Genomic DNA, 22182 nt, shown 5'->3' on the forward strand with positions numbered 1-22182 from the left:
GTTTCTCAGATACTCAATCCACTCTGACATCAACAATCATTCCACTGTCAAAGTCACTGAGATCAAATTTATTCTCCATTTTGACATTTGACAACGTCAATTATGTGCATTTAGTTGCAGCCACATAATTGGCTGATTGGATATTTGCATGAACAAGCTGGTCTACCTAATAAATTGCTCACTGAGTGTATAAACCTTATTCTTTGAAATAATTCTGTTTTCATTACCTGGAGTCCTGTTTTGCTATTTAGATTCTGTAACATTCATTGATGAACGAGAATGCTTATTTGTTTTGTTGCATTTTACAAATGTTTTTCATAATACACTTCACAGAAAAGCTTGGCCGAGACCCCCACAAGAGCAACAGTGGCTTGAAAACACTCCCCGTGTGAGACAGATAGAGATGAGAAACAGTCAGCCAAAGCTTGGCGATTACTTGCCAATTCCAGTGATTTAATTAGAACGTATAATTACAGTACTAACAATTGTCACACAATAATTGTCAGCCAAGTATAAGGAATGAAAAGTCAAAGTTTGACGTTGATGGCAAGAGTGCAGGCAAGTCTGTACACTGCCTTATGAACCCGGCTAAAATGGAAAGACACTCATCAGGTATAAAAACATTTGATTTAACCACATCTGTTTTGTGCAAGAACATTATATGAAATAAACTCACAAAATAATTAATTCGATACGTCTGTGTGTGTGTGCTCCGATTTGGTTCTGATAGGCCATGGAAAACCCCTCCTTAATCACAATTCATGTCAACAACCAGGCATGCTGAGGCGGGTTTGAAACAACCCAAATTCCTTACAAGTACAACATCTCTTGTTTCTTCATTTTTCTTTTCTTTTTTTAGCAAACTGCTTCACTGGGATGATGTCACTGTTACAGAAACCTTTCCTGGACATATTTGCAGGGGGGCGTCATTCCAACCACCATCTTTCACATGAGGAGAGAAGTATGGGAACAATCTCTCAGTAAACGTGTCTTCCAAAGTGTGAATGTGGGCCATGTCACTGGAGTCAAAGAAGGACACCTCCCCCCTGTCATAGTCCAGCTGCACTCTGATGCTCTGGGGTTTCCTCTCCAGTGTGAGCACAGTACCTCCTGCTTGGTACTCATCACCATTCCACAGGGAAAAGACCCAGAATCCATTCTCTGTGTTGAGTGTTATACTTCCCTTCCTAATAATGGACTCTTTCACCACTCCTATAGTCCAGGCTGTTTTACTCCCAACCTTCACCTCCCAGCTGTGCTTCCCTGAGGTAAACCCCTCAGATCCCAGCACGTCCACACAGGGGTAAAACCTCTCTGGGTTGTCAGGACAGTTCTGCGCTGTATCTGTGGGTCTCACAGAGGTCAGATCATCAGAGAGAGAGAGATAGGCACTTGCAGTGTTGGGGTCCAGCATCACAGGAGCTGAAATAAAGAATATAAATATCTAAAAGACTGAAAGTTCAGCCACATGTCAAATACTCTTTTCAGATTATCTCATAAACACAGTATTTTCAATATTACAATGAAAGATTCTAATACTGTAGTTTTACCAATCTTTTAAAAATATATAAAACCCATTTGCATTTTAAAAATGAATAAAAACTCAGCTGATGGCAAATTTCATGGACAATTCACACAGCTAATAAACCATATTAGTAAGTGGGTTTTAAATGGTTAATTCTGTGTTTCCTGGTGTTCCAAGTGTGCTGCAGCCCACAGGATGTTCGTACACTTGGAGGAACTGTATCTGAGTGACTCCATTTTTCTTTTACATCATTTCAATATACAGCCTGTTCCATCAGTCCTACATGTTCAGTAAATGCTCACAGAAAACAATGTTTTCCCCATCTGCCCCAGATACTCACTGTACTGCACCATCCCCAGCATCTTCTCCCAGACTCTGAACTTCAGGTTGCCCAGGTGTTTGGCCACATCTATCAGTGCCCCTGAGAGCAGCTCTGGGTCCTGCAGTGTGCACTGGGCTCTGTAACAACAGGCAGGAGTCAGTCAAGCTGAGGGAAAGAAGTGACTTAGACAAGGAAATGAGGTGAGTGTCACCATACCTGTCTTTGATGTTCTGGTAGCTCTGAAAAAGACATAACAGCATAATTGTGATGCATGTACAAATGTTTCTTATTAGCAGTTTTATAATATTCCCTATTTTACTGGTGAGGCCTTGCTTTACTGACCCGTTATTGAAAATAGCCACTGATACTCTGTATCACAGTGAGAAAGTACCCATCTCAATATGACTGGAACATGATAAATCCAGAACACTGTCAGTAAATCAAGGTCCTACCTTTAGAAAGGAAGCGTCTTCAGTGTCTATGGCCTTCTCTATAGCGATGATTTTGTCTGTAAGGGTGGAGATGTGTCTTGTGATATCTGCCAATTTCTCCTCCCTGATCCGACTCTTCACCTTCCCTTCCTCCTTCAGTACAGCTAGTCTGGCCTCCTCTTCCTCTCGTAGGAACTGGTGCAGCTTTTCAAAATCTGCCTTTATCTGTCTCTCTGTGTGCTGCGTTTGACTCTGCAATCAACATACAATGTTAAAGCTTTGTATGTCAAACAACATAAACCAAAAATAATATTTATATTTTTTTGTGCACTTCCTAGCTGCTTTACTTACCCTCACGTGTTCTGCGGTTTTCTTACACTCTCGTTCATTTTTCGTAAAGATCTTCAGTTTTTCTTTAATGAGATTAAGTGCAGGCTTGAGTTCCTCCTGCAGTGATATGAACCAGTTGTCACTTACAGAAAGACACAAGTGGCACAGTAATACCCCTGAGTCAGGATAACCTTTTAATTACAAGGGAAATGTAGTTGTGAGGTGGGGTGTTAGAACGAACGCAGACACCAGGGTTCCTAAAAGCGGTTCACTCACAAACAACCACTAAATTTGCAAAGCAGACTAAAGGGACAGGAAAATGAAGATACAAAGTAAGAATGACCTTTAAATGAGAACTACCCCACCAGGGAAAAATATAGAAGGTGAACATAAATAGACCCCAAACAAGTGAAAAACTTATAGCAAATAAACTCACAAAGGGAGAGACTCCCACAAACTATTTTCTCAGCAAACCAGTGATACCGTTTACCAGCTTCAGCATAATGCGAATTACACAGAAGCTCCTGAATGCAGTGAGAGGAGGATTTTCAGCATATAGGATTAAAAAGCATCTATTATACTGGGTTGTACTTCATATAAAATACTGCAGACATTAAGAAATATGGAAGCATTTTTTAAATTAGTTTGACATATTGGCACATTAAGTCAATTGTACTGATTTTTTGTTACATACACACACAACAGATCTGTTAAAAACAACAATTAGTGTGTCATTTTTAACACACCTTCATGTCTACTTAAGGACAACACATTCTGTGTTAAAAAAGAAAAAACTCCCTTTGTAACACAGCAATCCTTTTTGAGAGAATAGGCTATAGCTCTCATGTATACTCATTGTGGATTTCTGTACTTCCTGGTTGTTGCTCAGCTCTCTCTCCAAGTATTTAACAGTATATACTGGATAATATTAGCTTCATCATAACTGGACCTGTATGATGTAAGAGACTTTGTACTCATATCTAAATGTTTCTTGAGAATATGAAGTTGTTGTTTAAAAAAGAAAAGTGATTACCTTAAGATCCAGTACAGCCTCTTCCACTGGACAGACTGGGTGGTTTGTGTGTTTTTTTGAAGTGTGGCAGACGAGACAGAGAGTTTCTTTGTCGAGTTTGCAGAATAATAGAAGTTTCTCCCCATGAAGACTACAGCGAGCCTCACTCTTGTGTGCAGTTTCTCTGTCAGTCTTCTGCTTTAAGTAGGATTCCACAATGCTCCTTAAGGCCAGGTTTATAGGAGGTTCCTCCATAGAGGCCTCTCTCCTGCAGATGGGACACTCTCGAGAGCTCTTCTCTTCCCAGCATTTCTCCAGACACACTCTACAGAAGCTGTGGCTACATTTTAGAACAACAGGCTCTTTAAAAATATCAAAACATACAGAACAACAGAGATCAATCTCAGGTATCAAAGCTGTAGCCTCCATTTCATGGTCTCTCAGTCTCTCAGTCTCTCAGTATCAAACTATCACTTTCACTTCCGCTGAACCAAGGACAGAACACAACCCATGTGGCTCAAAAGCAAACTGCAGATCAGGCTTGTTGTTCACAGTCTGTGAGAGATTCTTGTTTGTCCTCTCTCTCTCTTGCAGAGATGATAATGGAGTTACACAGTATAGAGGTGTACCACTTGATCTAAAACATTTTTATGGATAGCACATTTTCTGCACCAAAACTGAATATGCGTCACAAAAAAAGACAGAATAAGACACTCCCCTCCAAGCAAACCTTATTGGACAGTAGACAGCATATCGAGGGTAAGAAGGTGAAATAAAAATGAAAAGAAATGGAATGAGGTACTAATAAAATGATAAAACATTCCATTAGTCATCAATAGAATGTGGAGAGAATTAAAAACCTACAGCATTCAAGGAAAAAACAATTTAGCTCATGGAGTACAGGTTGTGGGGTGCGAGACACCAGAGAGGCACTGAAAGTATGTGTTACGACCCCTGGTTTAGTCTCGGGGTAAGTGGGGTGAACAAGAACGGAAACTGGGGGAAAGAATAGTTACACAATGGCGGTGGAAACAGAAAACAATCCAACAGGGTTGTAATTGTACAAGTTGGGGAAGGGATGGTAAATAGTGCCAAAACAAATTCAAGAAAATAAAACCATACAACACACTGAAAAAAAACCCAGACATTTGATAAACCAACTGACTAATACCTAGAAAATAAATCGCCAAGGAAACAAGAAAAACCTACAATACTAAACTCAATCAGAGTCATTAACAAAGAAAACAAATGTGTCACTCGCTCCTTTCCTAATGTGTCTGACAGTGAAGTCTACATGTATATACACACTGAGCACTTTATTAGGAACAATACTTGACAGGGCCTTGGCTCTCAAAACAGCCTCAATTCTTGGTAGTATTGATTCCACAAGATGTTAATGTTATGTTTTCCTGTTAGTTTATTATTATTATTCTTGGAATTTATTATTTTTCCTTATTAGATCTGGTTTTGGCGGCACAGATGGTGCAGTGGGTAGCACTGCCGCCTCACAGCAAGGAGGTCCTGGGTTCGAATCCCCGTTGGCCGGGGCCTCTCTGTGCGGAGTTTGCATGTTCTCCCCGTGTCTGCGTGGGTTTCCTCTGGGTACTCTGGTTTCCTCCCACAGTCCAAAGACACGCAGGTTAGGCTGATTGGAGAGTCTAAATTGCCCATAGGTATGAGTGTGTGAGTGAATGGTGTGTGTGCCCTGCGATGGACTGGCGACCGGTGTATTCCTGCCTTTCGCCCAATGTATGCTGGGATAGGCTCCAGCCCCCCTGCGACCCTGTTTAGGATAAGCGGGTTCAGATAATGGATGGATGGATGGATCTGGTTTTCTGTTTCCCATCCATTACAGTTGTGTCCCGTTTACGGTAGTTTACTGGATTTCAACATTCCTTCCTGTGTCGCATCTCTTACTTCCTGCTTCTCTCGATAGTTAAGTGTTGTAAAGCACTATTCTTACTAACTACTGCTAATCTACATATTGTACGGCACTAATCCGATTAATACACTTTACTAACTAACTAACTAGCAGTCACTTTAATTGGGTAGTTTAGATTTATCACGTAACTAACTCACTAACGCAATCTCTTAGTTTTGCGCACTGTTTTATAATTCCGCCTCCCTATGCTATCCCTGATTACTCGCTTAGTTTCAGCGAAGTGTTCGCACCTGCCTCTTACTATCACTGTCTTCAATCTCAGCAAATATCCACTCCCTAATCCGGAGCCGCATGTTTTACATGCGTGTTGTCGTGCATTCCAGTCCGCATTTTCATCTCGCCCCTGCAATTGTATTATTACCCTATCATGTTTCCCACCTGTTGTCTATTTGTTAGCCCACCTTTCTCCCGAGCCCCGCCTAGATTGTCACCGTCCCTCAGTCTTTGCTTTGTTCTTTGTCAGATCGTTGATCCTCGTTCTAGTATGCCAGTTTGTAGAGATTCTTGAGGCACCCTTTTGCCTGATTACAATTTTCCTTGCCCTTCTGTTTTGTTTGCCTTTCTTTTTTGGTGGGTTTTGACTTTTTCTACGTCCAGTTATTATTCTCCTGCCTGCTCCTTTTGTACTTTTGCTCATCTGATTTTTGGCTACGACTTCTGCTTGTGTCTTCTTTTGGCACTGTCTGAACCTCTCATGCCTGGATATGAACTTGGACTGTAATAAAGACAGATTTTTGCTCATCCCTGCGGTCTGCATCTGGTTCCTTTACCGATCGTAACAGTTAAAAACATTCATTTCAGATTCTGTTCCATGTTGACATGATATCATCAAGCATTTTCTGCAGATTTGTCAGCTGCACATTCATGCTGAAAATCTCCCTTTGTACCACATCCCAAGGGTGCTAATAAATATGGGATTTGTATCTATATTGCATTTTGACTGCCTCAGATAAGTCACTTTGAGCTACAGTGAATGATACTTTTGGCAGTATTGTTGCTGCGACTTATGTGTGGACTGTCACCTGTGAACAACAGATGAGGGATTGGGTGTGTGTGTGTCATCATTGAAAGCACACTGATTTTATTTGTTTTTTAAAATAATGAACTGTGAACTTTAAGTGCTTTGAAGTGAACTGCAAAATAACTGTAAAAAAATTATATAATTCGCAAAAATGGTAATGCAAATCAAAAAATTTAAATGGGAAGTAATATGACTTTTTATGGTATTGTCACGTTTCAGGTCTGTCTCGCCATGTTTTATCCATCCATCCATCCATTGTCTTAACCCTCTTATCCTGAACAGGGTCGCAGGGGGGCTGGAGCCTATCCCAGCATACATTGGGCGAAAGGCAGGAATACACCCTGGACAGCTCGCCAGTCCATCACAGGGCACACACACCATTCACTCACACACTCACACACTCATACCTACGGGCAATTTAGACTCTCCAATCAGCCTAACCTGTATGTCTTTGGACTGTGGGAGGAAACCGGAGTACCTGGAGGAAACCCACGCAGACACGGGGAGAACATGCAAACTCCGCACAGAGAGGCCCCGGCCATGTTTTATGTTTATTCATTTTGTCTTAGTCTTGTATTGTCTTATCATGTATTATGTTAGTCTAGGTTCGTCATGTTGTTTAGTTTATTTCTTGTTCCGATTTATTTTCTCGTCATGTCTAGTTATGTTTCGTTACGATTATATTACCTTGTTATGTTGAGTGGTTATCGTCTTAGTTTCGTTTTGTGTTATGTTTTGATTTATGTTTATTGTTACGGAGACTGGTTACTGTTTAAACATACACTTTTACATACAGGTTTTCCGCAAACCTTGCGTTCCGCCTTTTCTCTCTCTCTCTTTCTGTCATTCACTCCCTAATTGTTTCCATTTGTCTATTTACTAAAACTACTAACTGGATTGGGTAGAAACTAACAAACTAATCATGTGTTCATGTTACCTTAAGTTTCTCGTGCATGTCATTTACTAATTTACTAATGCTAGGGCAGGATAGGTTTATTACTAACGATTACTAATCTCCTTGTTAAACTTGTCATCCAACCCCCACGCACCCGTCTCAGAACAATTTCGCCACAATGGACCCTGCTGACTCTACTGCCATGTTCCACGCCCTCCAGGAACAAGGAGCCATCGTCCAGCAACATTCACAAGGAATCTCCGAGCTTCACCTGGAGATTCGTGAACTGTGTGCGGAGATGAAGAAGCTTGCTGTCGCGGTCCTGCTACAACCACGGGAGGAGCCTACCCACCCACCCGCATCCCCAGCGTTCAACCCCATGGAAACCTGGCAATTCCGGGAGCCCCAACAACCCCCCCCGGAGAGGTTCGGTGGAGAACCTGAGAGGTGCAAGGCTTTCCTACTCCAATGTGACTTCGTATTCAGGCAACAGCCCCAGACCTACAACAGCGACGACCGTCGGATAGGCTATGTGATGGGACTGCTGAAGGGGAGGGCATTGGACTGGGCTACTGCGGTGTGGACCGGGGGTTCATCTCCTCCTCGTTACCCGGCCTTCGTCGAGGAGATTCGGAAGGTTTTCCAACATGCATCCAGCGACCAGGAGCCATCCCAGAGACTGATTGCTCTGCGCCAGGGACGGAAGACCGCGGCAGACCACTCCATCGACTTCCGCACCCTCGCGGCGGCCACTAGTTGGAACGATGCGGCGTTGGCGAATCTCTTCCTGGCCAGCCTGAGTGAGACTCTCCAGGACGAGTTGGCGCGACTGGACCCCATCACCCAGCTCGACCAACTCGTGCGCACCACGATCCGCCTGGACAACCGTGCCAGACAACGCCGGTCGGAGAGACCGATCCTTCCCGGCAACCCGTACCCCAGCCAGGGGCCAGATCCTCGACAAGAGGAGCAGCAGTCGGAGGGACCCGAACCCATGGACCTGTCCCGGGCCGGTACCAAGATCTCCACTGAGGAACGAGCACGCCGCAGAACCACCGGCTCGTGCTTCTACTGTGGGAGGCCGGGTCACACCCAGGCTCGGTGCTCCTTCAGGACCAGGCGACCAGTAGAGGTGAGAGCAGTCGACAGGCATGAGGGTTCTGACAGAGACAACCATCGTCCCACGCTCACCACCCTGCTGATTCTTCCCGACGGAACAACCCGGGTTAACGCATTGGTGGATTCTGGAGCGGACGCCAACCTCATCGACGAAGTTCTGGTGTCTGAACTGAACATTCCCACCCTCCCTCTACCCCACCCTGAGAATGCGCGGTCGCTGGATGGAAGGACTTTCTGCCGCATGACGCACATCACAATTCCCGTACAACTGATCATTTCCGGGAACCATCGGGAGATGATCCAGTTCCGCGTCATCCAGTCCCCCAATGACCAACTCATCTTGGGATTACCCTGGCTCCAGAAACACAACCCCACGATCAACTGGAGTTCTAATCAAGTTCAAGCCTGGGATTCTAAATGTCATCTGTCCTGCTTGCGTTCCGCCCCACCACCAGCAGAGGGAGCACTAGCCCCACCACAGACTCCCAGGCCCTCCCTGGAAAGGGTTCCCACACCTTACCATGACCTGGCCACGGTGTTCTCCAAGACTCAAGCTCAGTCACTGCCGCCCCATCGACCCTACGACTGCGCCATCAAGCTCCTTCCCGGTTCGTCACTCCCCTCTAGTCGCCTATACAACGTCTCCAGACCAGAAAGGGAGGCTATGGAGAAATACATCCGTGACTGCCTGGCTAACGGACTAATTCGCCCATCTTCCTCTCCCGTCGGTGCGGGATTCTTCTTCGTTCAGAAGAAGGATGGCTCTCTACGCCCGTGCATCGACTACAGGGAGCTGAACAACATCACGGTGAGGAACAAGTATCCTCTGCCCCTGATGGACTCCGCGTTCCACCCACTTCACGAGGCCACCATCTTCACCAAGTTGGATCTTCGCAACGCTTACCACCTGGTCCGGATCCGTGAGGGCGATGAATGGAAGACCGCCTTCAACACCTCTCTCGGACACTTCGAATACCTGGTCATGCCATTCGGCCTCACCAATGCTCCTGCTGTGTTCCAGGCTCTGGTGAATGATGTTCTTCGGGACTTGTTGGGCCGCCATGTGTTCGTCTACCTGGATGACATCTTGATCTACTCCACTAATGCCAAGGATCATGAAAACCACGTCAGACAAGTTCTACAGAGACTTCTAGAGAACAAATTATTTGTCAAGGCGGAGAAGTGCGTCTTCCACTCCGACACAGTTGAGTTCCTTGGGTTTATCCTTGAGAAGGGACAGATCAGGGCGGATCCCAAGAAGATTCTGGCGGTCACCGACTGGCCCACACCGACCTCACGCAAGCAACTCCAGCACTTCTTGGGATTCGCCAATTTCTACCGAAGGTTCATCCGTTCCTATAGTCAAGTGGTCTCCCCCCTAACCAAGCTCACGTCCCCTGCGGTGCCATTCCGGTGGAGCCCCGAAGCTGAGACGGCTTTCACCAAGGTCAAGAGACTGTTCTCTTCCGCTCCCATCCTGGTACATCCCGACCCTACCCGCCAGTTTGTGGTCGAGACGGATGCTTCCGACACAGGGGTGGGAGCAGTGCTCTCTCAGGTGGCAGCCGCGGACAACCGACTACACCCCTGCGCCTTCTTCTCCAAGAAGCTGTCCCCGGCTGAGAGGAACTATGACGTTGGAAACCGAGAGCTGCTGGCAGTCAAACTGGCGCTGGAGGAGTGGAGACATTGGCTGGAGGGGGCCGAGAAGCCGTTCATCGTTTGGACCGACCACAAGAACCTGGCATACCTCCAGACAGCCAAGAGGCTGAACTCCCGACAGGCTAGATGGGCGCTGTTCTTCGGGAGGTTCAACTTTTCTCTGACCTACCGCCCGGGTTCGAAGAACGTTAAGCCCGACGCCCTGTCCCGTCAATTTAACACCTGTTCTGAGCGTGAGGTTCCCGAGAACATCCTTCCTGCCTCCTGCACTATCGGATCTGTCACATGTTTGGCTGGATCTACGTGTATGGACTTTGCTTGTGTTGACTACTCTCCTGGGATTCGTCCCGAATAAAGCCTTGAGGGGTCTTTATATTACTATTGTTTCTGAGTCGTGCATTTTGGGTCCAACCCCCACGCACCCGTCTCACATTGTGGATTTCTGTACTTCCTGGTTGCTGCTCAGCTCTCTCTCCAAGTATTTAACAGTATATCTTGTATAATATTAGCTTCATCATAACTGGACCTGTATGATATAAGAGACTTTACTCATATCTAAATGTTTCTTGAGAATATGAAGGTGTTGTTTAAAAAAAAAGTGATTACCTTAAGATCCAGTACAGCCTCTTCCACTGGACAGACTGGGTGGTTTGTGTGTTTTTTTGAAGTGTGGCAGACGAGACAGAGAGTTTCTTTGTCGTGTTTGCAGAATAATAGAAGTTTCTCCCCATGAAGACTACAGCGAGCCTCACTCTTGTGTGCAGTTTCTCTGTCAGTCTTCTGCTTTAAGTAGGATTCCACAATGCTCCTTAAGGCCAGGTTTATAGGAGGTTCCTCCATAGAGGCCTCTCTCCTGCAGATGGGACACTCTCGAGAGCTCTTCTCTTCCCAGTACTGCTGCAGACACACTCTACAGAAGCTGTGGCTACATTTTAGAACAACAGGCTCTTTAAAAATATCAAAACATACAGAACAACAGAGCTCATCCTCAGGAATCAAAGCTTGAGCTGCCATTTCACGGTCTCTCAGTCTCTCAGTCTCTCAGTCTCAAACTATCACTTTCACTTCTGCTGAACTGAGAACAGAACACACCCCATGTGGTTCAAAAGCAAACTGTAGATCAGGCTTGTTGTTCACAGTCTGTGAGAGATTCTTGACTGTGTTTGTCCTCTCTCTCTCTTACAGAGATGATAATGTCTCTGAACTATCTGCTCTGTGTGGAGTTACAGAGTGTAAAGGTGTACCACTTGATCTAAAACATTTTCATGGATAGCACATTTTCTGCACCAAAATTGAATATGCGTCACAAAAAAAGACAGAATAAGACACTCCCCTCCAAGCGAACCTTATTGGACAAACAGACTGTTCACTCCCTAAGACAGTAGACAGGATATCGAGGGTAAGAAGGTGAAATAAAAATGAAAAGAAATGGAATGAGGTACAAATAAAATGATAAAACTTTCCATTAGTAATCAAGAAATAAGTGGAGAGAATTAAACACCTTATTCAAGCATTCAAGAAAAATAACAATGGATAGATAAAAACAATTTAGGTCATGGAGTACAGGTTGTGGGGTGCGAGACACCAGAGAGGCACTGAAAGCGTGTGTTACGACCCCTGGTTTAGTCTCGGGGTAAGTGGGGTGAGCAAGAAGGGAAACTGGCAGGAGTGGGGAAAAGAATAGTAACACAATGGCGGTGGAAACAGAAAAGAATCCGACAGGGTTGTAATTCTCAGGTGCTCTTTTATCTACAGTGTGCAGTGCATGTACAAGTTTGGGAAGGGATGGTAAATAGTGTCAAATAAATAAATAAAAATAAAACCATACAACAAAAACTGATATTAGATAAACCAACTGACTAATACCTAGAAAATAAATCCCCAAGGAAACAACAAAAACCTACAATACTAAACTCAATCAGGATAATTCACAAAGAAAACAGATGTGCCACTCGCTCCTTTCCTAATGTGTCTGACAGTGAAGTCTACATGTATATACACACTGAGCACTTTATTAGGAACACTATATTTATTTGCTCTCAAAACGGCCTCAATTCTTGGTGCCATGGATTCCACAAGATGTTCATGTTATGTTAGTTTATTATTGTTATTCTTGTAATTTATTATTTTTCATTATTAGATATGGTTTTGTGTTTCCCATCCATTACAATTGTGATCCCCTGTTTACGGTAGTTTCCCAGATTTCAACATTCGTTCCCGTCTACTACCGCTAATCTAGATATTGTACGGTACTAATCCGATTAATACACTTACTGTCTGTTTAACTAACTAACTAACTAACTAACTAACTAACAGTCACTTTAATTGGGTAGTTTAGATTTCTCACGTAACTAACTCACTAACGCAATCTCTTAATTTTTGCGCACTGTTTTATAATTCCGCCTCCCTATGCTATCCCTGATTACTCGCTTAGTTTCAGCGAAGTGTTACAGAAACCTTTGCTGGACATATTTGCAGGGGGGCGTCATTCCTACCACCATCTCTCCAACCAGGACAGAAGAATGGGAACAATCTCTCAGTAAACATGTGTTTAAAAGTGTGAATGTGGGCCATGTCACTGGAGTCAAAGAAGGACACCTCCCCCCTGTCATAGTCCAGCTGCACTCTGCTGCTCTGGGGTTTCCTCTCCAGTTTGAGCACAGTATCTTCTGCTTGGTACTGACCACCATTACACAGGGAAAAGACCCAGAATCCTTTATCTTTGCTGCTTATATTTCCCTTCCTAATAATGGACTCTTTCACCACTCCTATAGCCCAGACAGTTTTACTTCCAACCATCACCTCCCAGCTGTGTGTCCCTGAGGTAAACCCCTCAGATCCCAGCACATTCACACAGTGGTTAAACCTCTCTGGGTTGTCAGGACAGTTCTGTGCTGTACCTGTGCGTCTCACAGTGGTCAGATCATAAGAGAGAGAGAGATTGGCACATGCAGTGTTGGGGTCCAGCATCACAGGAGCTGAAATAAAGAATTTAGATATCTAAAAGACTGAAAGTCCAGCCACAGGTCAAATACTCTTTTCAGATTAGTCCATAAACACAGTATTTTCTATATAATAATGAAATATTCAAATATTGTAGTTTTAGCGATCTTGTAAAAATATATATAAAACTCATTTGCATTTTAAAAATGAATAAAAACCCAGCAAATTTCATGGACAATTCACACAGCTAATAAACCATATTAAGTGGGTTTTAAATGGTTAATTCTGTGTGTGCTGCTGTTCTGAGTGTGCTGCAGCCCACAGGATGTTCCTCCACTTGGAGAAACTGTGTCTGGGTGACTCCATTTTTCTCCATCATTTCAATATACAGCCTGTTCCAACAGTCTTACGTGTTCAGTAAATGCTCACAGAAAAGAATGGTTTCACCATCTGCCCCAGATACTCACTGTACTGCACCAACCCCAGCATCTTCTCCCAGACTCTGAATGTCTGGTTGCCCAGGTGTTTGGCCACATCTATCAGCGCCCCTGAGAGCAGCTCTGGGTCCTGCAGTGTGCACTGGGCTCTGTAACAACAGGCAGGAGTCAGTCAAGCTGAGGGAAAGAAGTGACTTAGACAAGGAAATGAGATGAGTGTCTCCATACCCGTCTTTGATGTTCTTGTAGCTCTGAAAAACACAACAGCATAATTGTGATGCATGTATGCATGTACAAATGTTTCTTTTTAGCAGTTTGTCATATTCCCTGTTTTGCTGGTGAGGCCTTGCATTATTGACCAGCTATTGAAAATGGCCACTGATACTGATATCACAGTGAGAAACTGCCCATCTCAAGATGAATGGAACAGGATAAACCCAGAACACTGTCAGTAAATCAAGCTCCTACCTTTAGAAAGGAGGTGTCTTCAGTATCCATGGCCTTCTGTATTGTGGTGATTTTGTCTGTAAGGGTGGAGATGTGTCTTGTGATGTCTGCCAATTTCTCCTCCATGACCCGACTCTTCACCTCCCCTTCCTCCTTCAGTACAGCTATTCGGGCCTCCTCTTCCTCTCGTAGGAACTGGTGCAGCCTTTCAAAGTCTGCTTTTATCAGCCTCTCTGTGTGCTGCGTTTGTCTCTGCAATCAACACACACATTGAACATTGTAACTATTCTGTTCATGTCAAACACAAACTAAAAAGAATACTTTTCTAATTTTTTGTGCACTTTAAAATAATTCTGAGCAGCTTGACTTACCCTAATGTGTTCTGCGGTCTGAGGGACGTAAGCAGGGGGGTGACGTGTGAGTATTTGGGAAGGGTGAAGACCAGACGAGCTGCTGCATTCTGGATAAGTTGGAGGGGTCTGATGGCGGACGCTGGGAGGCCAGCCAAGAGGGAATTGCAGTAGTTCAGGCGGGATAGAACCATCGCTTGGACCAGGAGCTGGGTCGAGTAGGGGGTGGGAAAGGGGCGGTGGTTGTCCATCCAGCTCTGGATGTCCCTCAGGTAAGCAGAGATACGGGCTGAAAGCTGCGTATCAGACGGCGGGAACGAGACGAAGAGTCGGGTATCGTCCGCGTAGCAGTGGTAGGATAGCCCATGTGCAGTGATCACAGGGCCAAGGGAACGAGTGTAAAGATAAAAAAGAAGCGGGCCTAGGACTGAGCCCTGGGGAACTCCTGTGGCGAGGGGCCGAGGTGTTGATACCGAACCAGCCCAGGCAACCTGGAAGGAGCGACCAGAGAGGTAGGACTCAATCCAGTCCAGGGCCGTGCCACAGATGCCCGTTGCTGACAGGGCAGACAGGAGGATGGAGTGATCCACAGTTGTCACTTACAGAAAGACACAGGTGGCACAATAATACCCCTGAGTCAAGATCATTATAACTTTTTAGGTACAAGGGTAAGGTAGTTGTGAGGTGGGCTGTTGGGTGTTAGACCAAGCACAAACACCAGGGTTCCTAAAAGCGGTTCACAAACAACCACTAAATCTGCAAAGCAGACTAAAGGGACTACCCCACCAGGGAAAAACTTCACACAAGGGGAAGGATAAAGAAGGTGAATTTAAATAGATCCCAAACAAGTGAAAAAGGGAAACTTGTAGCAAATAAACTAGGGAGAGTTAGACACCCCCAAAAACACTGTTCTCAGTGAAAATAGAAGAGTATTCTAACAGTGGGAGAGTTAGACTCCCACAAACTCTTTCCCCAGTGCACCAGCGATACCATTTACCAACTTCAGCATATTTCACAGAAGCTCCTGAGTGCAGTGAGAGGAGGATTCATCAAGGGTACGGACCGATTGCACACAAATGATTACACCTGTGAGTAAATAGGCTGAAAATACTGTACACCAACCACACCACCATACAGTGGTCCAAACCGGTACTGCACCACAACTCCAGTAAAGATCACAGAAATAGACTTATCATTCTATATTTTTGTGCATTTTCTGTACTATAAAACCAGTCAGAATTTTCAGCATATGGGATTAAAAAGCGTCTATTATACTGGGTTGTATGTTCTATATAATATTGCAGAATTTAAGAAATGTGGAAGCATTTGTAAAATTGGTTTGATGTATTTGTACAATAAATCAATAGTATTGATTTTCTGGTACATTCACACACAACAGATCTGTTAAAAACAACAAATAGTGTGTAATCTTTAACACACCTACATGTCTTCTAAAGGAGAACACATTCTGTGTTAAAAAAAATAAAAAACTCTCCCTTTGTAACACAGCAATCCTTTTTGACAGAATAGGCTATAGCTCTCATCTCCTCTGGTTGTATACTCATTGTGGATTTCTGTACTTCCTGGTTGTTGCTCAGCTCTCTCTCCAAGTAGTTAACAGTATGTACTGTATAATATTAGCTTAATCATAACTGGACCTGTGTGATCTACGAGACTTTGTACTCATATCTACATGTTTCTTGAGAATATGAAATTGTTGTTTTAAAAAAAAGTGATTACCTTAAGATCCAGTACAGCCTCTTCCACTGGACAGACTGGGTGGTTTGTGTGTTTTTTTGAAGTGTGGCAGACGAGACAGAGAGTTTCTTTGTCATGTTTGCAGAATAATAGAAGTTTCTCCCCATGAAGACTACAGCGAGCCTCACTCTTGTGTGCAGTTTCTTTGTCAGTCTTCTGCTTTAAGTAGGATTCCACAATGCTTCTTAAGACCAGGTTTACAGGAGGTTCCTCCACAGAGAAAGTCTTTCTCCTGCAGATGGGACAGTTTCGAGAGCCCTTCTCTTTCCAGTACCGCTGGAGACACACTCTGCAGAAGCTATGGCTACATTTTAGGACAACAGGCTCTTTAAAAATATCTGAACATACAGAACAACGGAGCTCATCCTCAGGTATCAAAGCTTGAGCTGCCATTTCACGGTCTCTCAGTCTCTCAGTCTGATATTTTCACTTATGCTGAAACTCAGAACAGAACACACCTTATGTGCTTCAAAAACACAACAATCTTGCAGATCAGGTTTGTTGTTCTCAGTCTGTGATAAATTATTGAGTGTGTTTGTATTCTGTCATTTACAGAGATGATGTGAGTTGATGTTACTCAATCTGAATGCAGTGGACAGATTTACAGGGTGCAGTAATATGCCACTGAAGGTCAATTTTTACGTGTATAGCACATTGCATCCACGAAAATGAAATCTGCTTCACAAAAAAGGAGGAGCAGATGATGCACATGGGGCCTGCAGCCATTCAGGCTCCACTGTGAAACCAGCACCAGCAGCCATTCAGGCTCCACTGTGGAACCAGCACCAGCAGCCATTCAGGCTCCACTGTGGAACCAGCACCAGTGGCCATTCTGGCTCCACTGTGGAACCAGCACCAGCGGCCATTCCGGCTCCACTCATCTTCAGGTCCATGTGGAACCTGCAGGCACTGGAGACATGGCATTCCTTAACTTTTATGTTCTGGGAAAAGTTATCAGCTTTGCATTCAAGTGAAATTTAAAGAGGATTGTTCCTTTTTAAAATCAACCTTGTCATCCTGATCTTGAATGGAGCACTTTGTTATTGACGGCTGTTGTTCTGTAAAGTACATTTCAAGTAATATATACTTGAGTCCTCAACTTAAAGCCAAGCTAAGAATGTCCCACTTCCTTAATTAACTTTCCTCAGTCACACCAGTGGTGTGTGTGTGTGTGTGTATGTAAGTGCAGTTATGTGCTGTCTCCATTGTCTCTGCTGTACTGTGTGTCCTGAGAGAGCCTTCAGGGTCAGCTTATGAGAGACTGTTTTCACAGGCTGAACTCCAGCAGGTTTGCTGGGTGCACAGAGGTGTGTGACCTCACTGCTCTGGGGGGTGCAGTGGTAGTGTTCCACTGGATCTACACCCGGGCCTTCAGTAGTCTCCTCTCTACAGTGGTGATTACGCTCAGCCCTGTTTTGCTTTTGCACTCCTTGATTATCTAGCAAACAATCCAAATTCATGCAAGAATGTAGGAAACCTTGACTCCTTTAATGTCCATTTACCTGTGAAGTTCAGGAAGTTCAGTGCTCATGAAAATGCCCTGAAGCTTTCACCAAACTGAAGGAGATGCTGTACTGTATGTTGGTACAAGTACACTCTAACAAAGGGATTTAAGTTAAAGACGATATACACTCACTGAGCACTTTATTAGGTATTTATTAGACATTTTTTAGAGTTAAGTCTTCTGCAGCTGTGGCCTATCCACTTATGGGTTTGATGCATTGTGTGTTCAGAGATGCTCTTCTGCATACCACTGTTGTAATGTGTGGTTATTTGCAGAACTGTCACCTTCCTGTCAGCTTCGACCAGTCTGGCCCTTCTCTGAGCTCTCAGTAACAACACATTTTTGCCTGCAGAACTGCTGCTCACTGGATGTTTTTAGTTTTTTTGCACCATTCACTGCAAACTCTCGAGACTGTTGCACGTGAAAATCCCAAGAGATCAGCAGTTTCTCAGATACTCAATGCACTCTGACATCAACAATCATTCCATGGTCAAAGTCACTGAGATCGAATTTCCTCATGCTTTTATGCATTTAGTTGCAGCCACATAATTGGCTGATTAGATATTTGCATAAACAAGCCAGTCTACCTAATAAATTGCTCACTGTGTATAAACCTTATTCTTTGAAATAATTATGTTTTCATTAACTGGAGTCCTTTTTTGCTATTTAGATTCTGTAACATTAATTGATGAACGAGAATACCATGAAATCAACTCGTTTATTTGTTTTGTTGCATTTTACAAATGTTTTTCACTAAAAATGATTGGTGATTACTTGCCAATTCCAGTGATTTAATTGCAATTAAGAATTACAATACTAATAATTGTCACGCAATAATTGTCAGCCAAGTATAAGGAATGCAAACTCAAAGTTTGAGGTCAATGGCAGGAGTGCAGGTAAGCCTGTACACTGCCTTATAAACCTGGATAAAAAGGAAAGGCACTGATCAGGTATAAAAACACTTGATTTAACCACATGAGTGTATCCGTTTTATGCATGTTTTATTCATTATATGAAATAAACTCACAAAATAATACATTCTATATGTCTGTGTGTGTCCGTGTGCGTGCTCCCATTCGGTTCTGATAGGCCATGGAAAACCCATCCTTAAAATCACAATTTATGTCAACAACCAGGCATGCTGAGGCGGATTACAAACAACCCAAATTCATCTCGTTTCTTCATTTTTATTTATTTTATCAAACATCTTCACTGGGATGATGTCACTGTTACAGAAACCTTTGCTGGACATATTTGCAGGGGGGCATCATTCCTACCACCATCTTTCAAATCAGGAGAGAAGTATGGGAACAATCTTTCAGTGAACATGTGTTTAAAAGTGTGAATGTGGGCCATGTCACTGGAGTCAAAGAAGGACACCTCCCCCCTGTCATAGTCCAGCTGCACTCTGATGCTCTGGGGCTTCCTCTTCAGTGTGGGCACAGTACATCCTGCTTGGTACTGATCACCATTGCTCAGGGAAAAGACCCAGAATCCATTCTTTGTGCTGAGTGTTATTATTCCCTTCCTAATGATGGACTCTTTCACCACTCCTACATCCCAGGCAGTTTTACTCCCAACCTTCACCTCCCAGCTGTGCTTCCCTGAGGTAAACCCCTCAGATCCCAGCACAAACACACAGGGGTTAAACCTCTCTGGGTTGTCAGGACAGTTCTGCGCTGTATCTGTGAGTCTCACAGAGGTCAGATCAGAGAGAGAGAGTTTCTGATGTGCAGTGTTGGGGTCCAGTATCACAGGAGCTGAAATAAAGAATATAGATATCTAAAAGGCTGAAAGAACAGGCGCATGTCAAATACTCTGTTTATGAGCTAATCTGAATACAGTATTTTCTATATAATAATGAAAGATACTAATATTTAAGTTTGAGTGATCTTGCAAAAATATATATAAAACCCATTTGCATTTTAAAAATGAATAAAAACACAGCTGATGGCAAATGTCAAATTTAAAAAATTCTGTGTTTGCTGGTGTTCTGCAGCCCACAGGATGTTCATACACTTGGAGCTGTATCTGAGTGACTCCATTTCTCCTTCACATCATTTCAATATACAGCCTGTTCCATCAATCCTACGTGTTCAGTAAATGCTTCCAGAAAATGTTTTCCCCATCTGCCCCAGATACTCACTGTACTGCACCATCCCCAGCATCTTCTCCCAGACTCTGAACGTCAGGTTGCCCAGGTGTTTGGCCACATCCATCAGTGCCCCTGAGAGCAGCTCTGGGTCCTGCAGTGTGCACTGGGCTCTGTAACGACAGGCAGGAGTCAGTCAAGCTGAGGGAAAGAAGTGACTTGGACAAGGAAATGAGGCGAGAGTCTCCATACCTGTCTTTGATGTTCGTGTAGCTCTGAAAAACACATAACAGCATAATTGTGATGCATGTATGCATGTACAAATGTTTCTTATTAGCAGTTTGTCATATTTCCTATTTTACTGGTGAGGCCTTGCTTTACTGACCAGCTATTGAAAATGGCCAGTGATACTCTGTATCACAGTGAGCATCGCAATATGACTGGAACATGATAAACCCAGAACACTGTCAGTAAATCAAGGTCCTACCTTTAGAAAGGAGGTGTCTTCAGTGTCCATGGCCTTCTCTGTAGCAGTGATTTTGTCTGTAAGTGTGGAGATGTGTCTTGTGATGTCTGCCAATTTCTCCTCCATGATCCGACTCTTCACCTCCCCTTCCTCCTTCAGTACAGCTAGTCTGGCCTCCTCTTCCTCTCGTAGGAACTGGTGCAGCTTTTCAAAATCTGCCTTTATCTGTCTCTCTGTGTGCTGCATTTGACTCTGCAATCAACATCCAATGTTAAAGCTTTGTATGTCAAACACCATAAACCAAAAATAATTTTTGTTTTTTTTTGTGCACTTCCTAGCTGCTTTACTTACCCTAACGTGTTCTGCGCTTTTCTTACACTCTCGTTCATTCTTCGTAAAGATCTTCAGTTTTTCTTTAATGAGATTAAGTGCAGGCTTGAGTTCCTCCTGCAGTGATATGAACCAGTTGTCACTTACAGAAAGACACAAGTGGCAGAGTAATACCCCTGAGTCAGGATAACTTTTTAATTACAAGGGAAATGTAGTTGTGAGGTGGGGTGTTAGAACGAACGCAGACACCAGGGTTCCTAAAAGCAGTTCACTCACAAACAACCACTAAATTTGCAAAGCAGACTAAAGGGACAGGAAAATGAAGATACAAAGTAAGAATGACCTTTAAATGAGAACTACCCAACCAGGGAAAAACTTCACACAAAGGGAAAGATAAAGAAGGTGAACATAAATAGGGCGGCCTGTAGCGTAGTGGTTAAAGTAAAAGACTGGGACACGCAAGGTCGGCGGCTCTAATCCCGGTGTAGCCACTATAAGATCCACACAGCCGTTGGGCCCTTGAGCAAGGCCCTTAACCCTGCATTGCTCCAGGAGAGGATTGTCTCCTGCTTAGTCTAATCAACTGTACGTCGCTCTGGATAAGAGCGTCTGCCAAATGCCAAAAATGTAATGTAATGTAATAAATAGACCCCAAACAAGTGAAAAAGGAAAACTTACAGCAAATAAACTCACAAAGGGAGAGACTCCCACAAACTCTTTTCTCAGGAAACCAGTGATACCGTTTCCCAGCTTCAGCATAATGCGAATTACACAGAAGCTCCTGAATGCAGTGAGAGGAGGATTTCTCAGCATATAGGATTAAAAAGCATATATTATACTGGGTTGTACTTCATATAAAATACTGCAGACATTAAGAAATGTGGAAGCATTTTTTAAATTAGTTTGACATTTTGGCACATTAAGTCAATTGTACTGATTTTCTGTTACATACACACACAACAGATCTGTTAAAAACAACAATTAGTGTGTAATTTTTAACACACCTTCATGTCTACTTAAGGACAACACATTCTGTGTTAAAAAAGAAAAAACTCCCTTTGTAACACAGCAATCCTTTTTGAGAGAATAGGCTATAGCTCTCATCTCCTCTGGTTGTACACTCATTGTGGATTTCTGTACTTCCTGGTTGTTGCTCAGCTCTCTCTCCAAGTATTTAACAGTATATACTGGATAATATTAGCTTCATCATAGCTGGACCTGTATGATGTAAGAGACTTTGTACTCATATCTAAATGTTTCTTGAGAATATGAAGTTGTTGTTTAAAAAAGAAAAGTGATTACCTTAAGATCCAGTACAGCCTCTTCCACTGGACAGACTGGGTGGTTTGTGTGTTTTTTTGAAGTGTGGCAGACGAGACAGAGAGTTTCTTTGTCGAGTTTGCAGAATAATAGAAGTTTCTCCCCATGAAGACTACAGCGAGCCTCACTCTTGTGTGCAGTTTCTCTGTCAGTCTTCTGCTTTAAGTAGGATTCCACTATGCTCCTTAAGGCCAGGTTTATAGGAGGTTCCTCCATAGAGGCCTCTCTCCTGCAGATGGGACACTCTCGAGAGCTCTTCTCTTCCCAGCATTTCTC

At 43.6% G+C, this 22182-nt stretch overlaps 2 protein-coding genes across 2 annotated transcripts in view; both read right to left on the reverse strand.

Annotated features, from left to right (window-relative positions):
* Positions 1-642: 642 nt before the first annotated feature.
* Positions 643-22182, reverse strand: part of LOC133137931 (zinc-binding protein A33-like) — an 83248-nt gene continuing 61708 nt past the window's right edge. The window contains exons 4-6 of the mRNA XM_061256354.1: positions 2064-2086; positions 1866-1984; positions 643-1422 (exon numbers count right to left, since the gene is read on the reverse strand). Coding sequence (XP_061112338.1) covers positions 869-1422; positions 1866-1984; positions 2064-2086 — 696 coding nt within the window. The 3' untranslated portion in view covers positions 643-868. The remainder of the gene's footprint in view (positions 1423-1865; positions 1985-2063; positions 2087-22182) is intronic.
* Positions 19267-21427, reverse strand: LOC133137941 (nuclear factor 7, brain-like). Its single transcript, XM_061256365.1, has 4 exons — positions 20608-21427; positions 20278-20508; positions 19845-20065; positions 19267-19458 (listed from the first exon to the last, which is right to left on the reverse strand). Exons 2-4 carry the CDS (start codon positions 20500-20502, stop codon positions 19407-19409), a joined length of 498 nt encoding a protein of 165 aa, XP_061112349.1. The 5' UTR covers positions 20503-20508; positions 20608-21427; the 3' UTR covers positions 19267-19406.

Source organism: Conger conger, chromosome 9 (genome assembly GCF_963514075.1).
Source record: "Conger conger chromosome 9, fConCon1.1, whole genome shotgun sequence".
NCBI classification, from domain to species: Eukaryota; Metazoa; Chordata; class Actinopteri; order Anguilliformes; family Congridae; genus Conger; species Conger conger.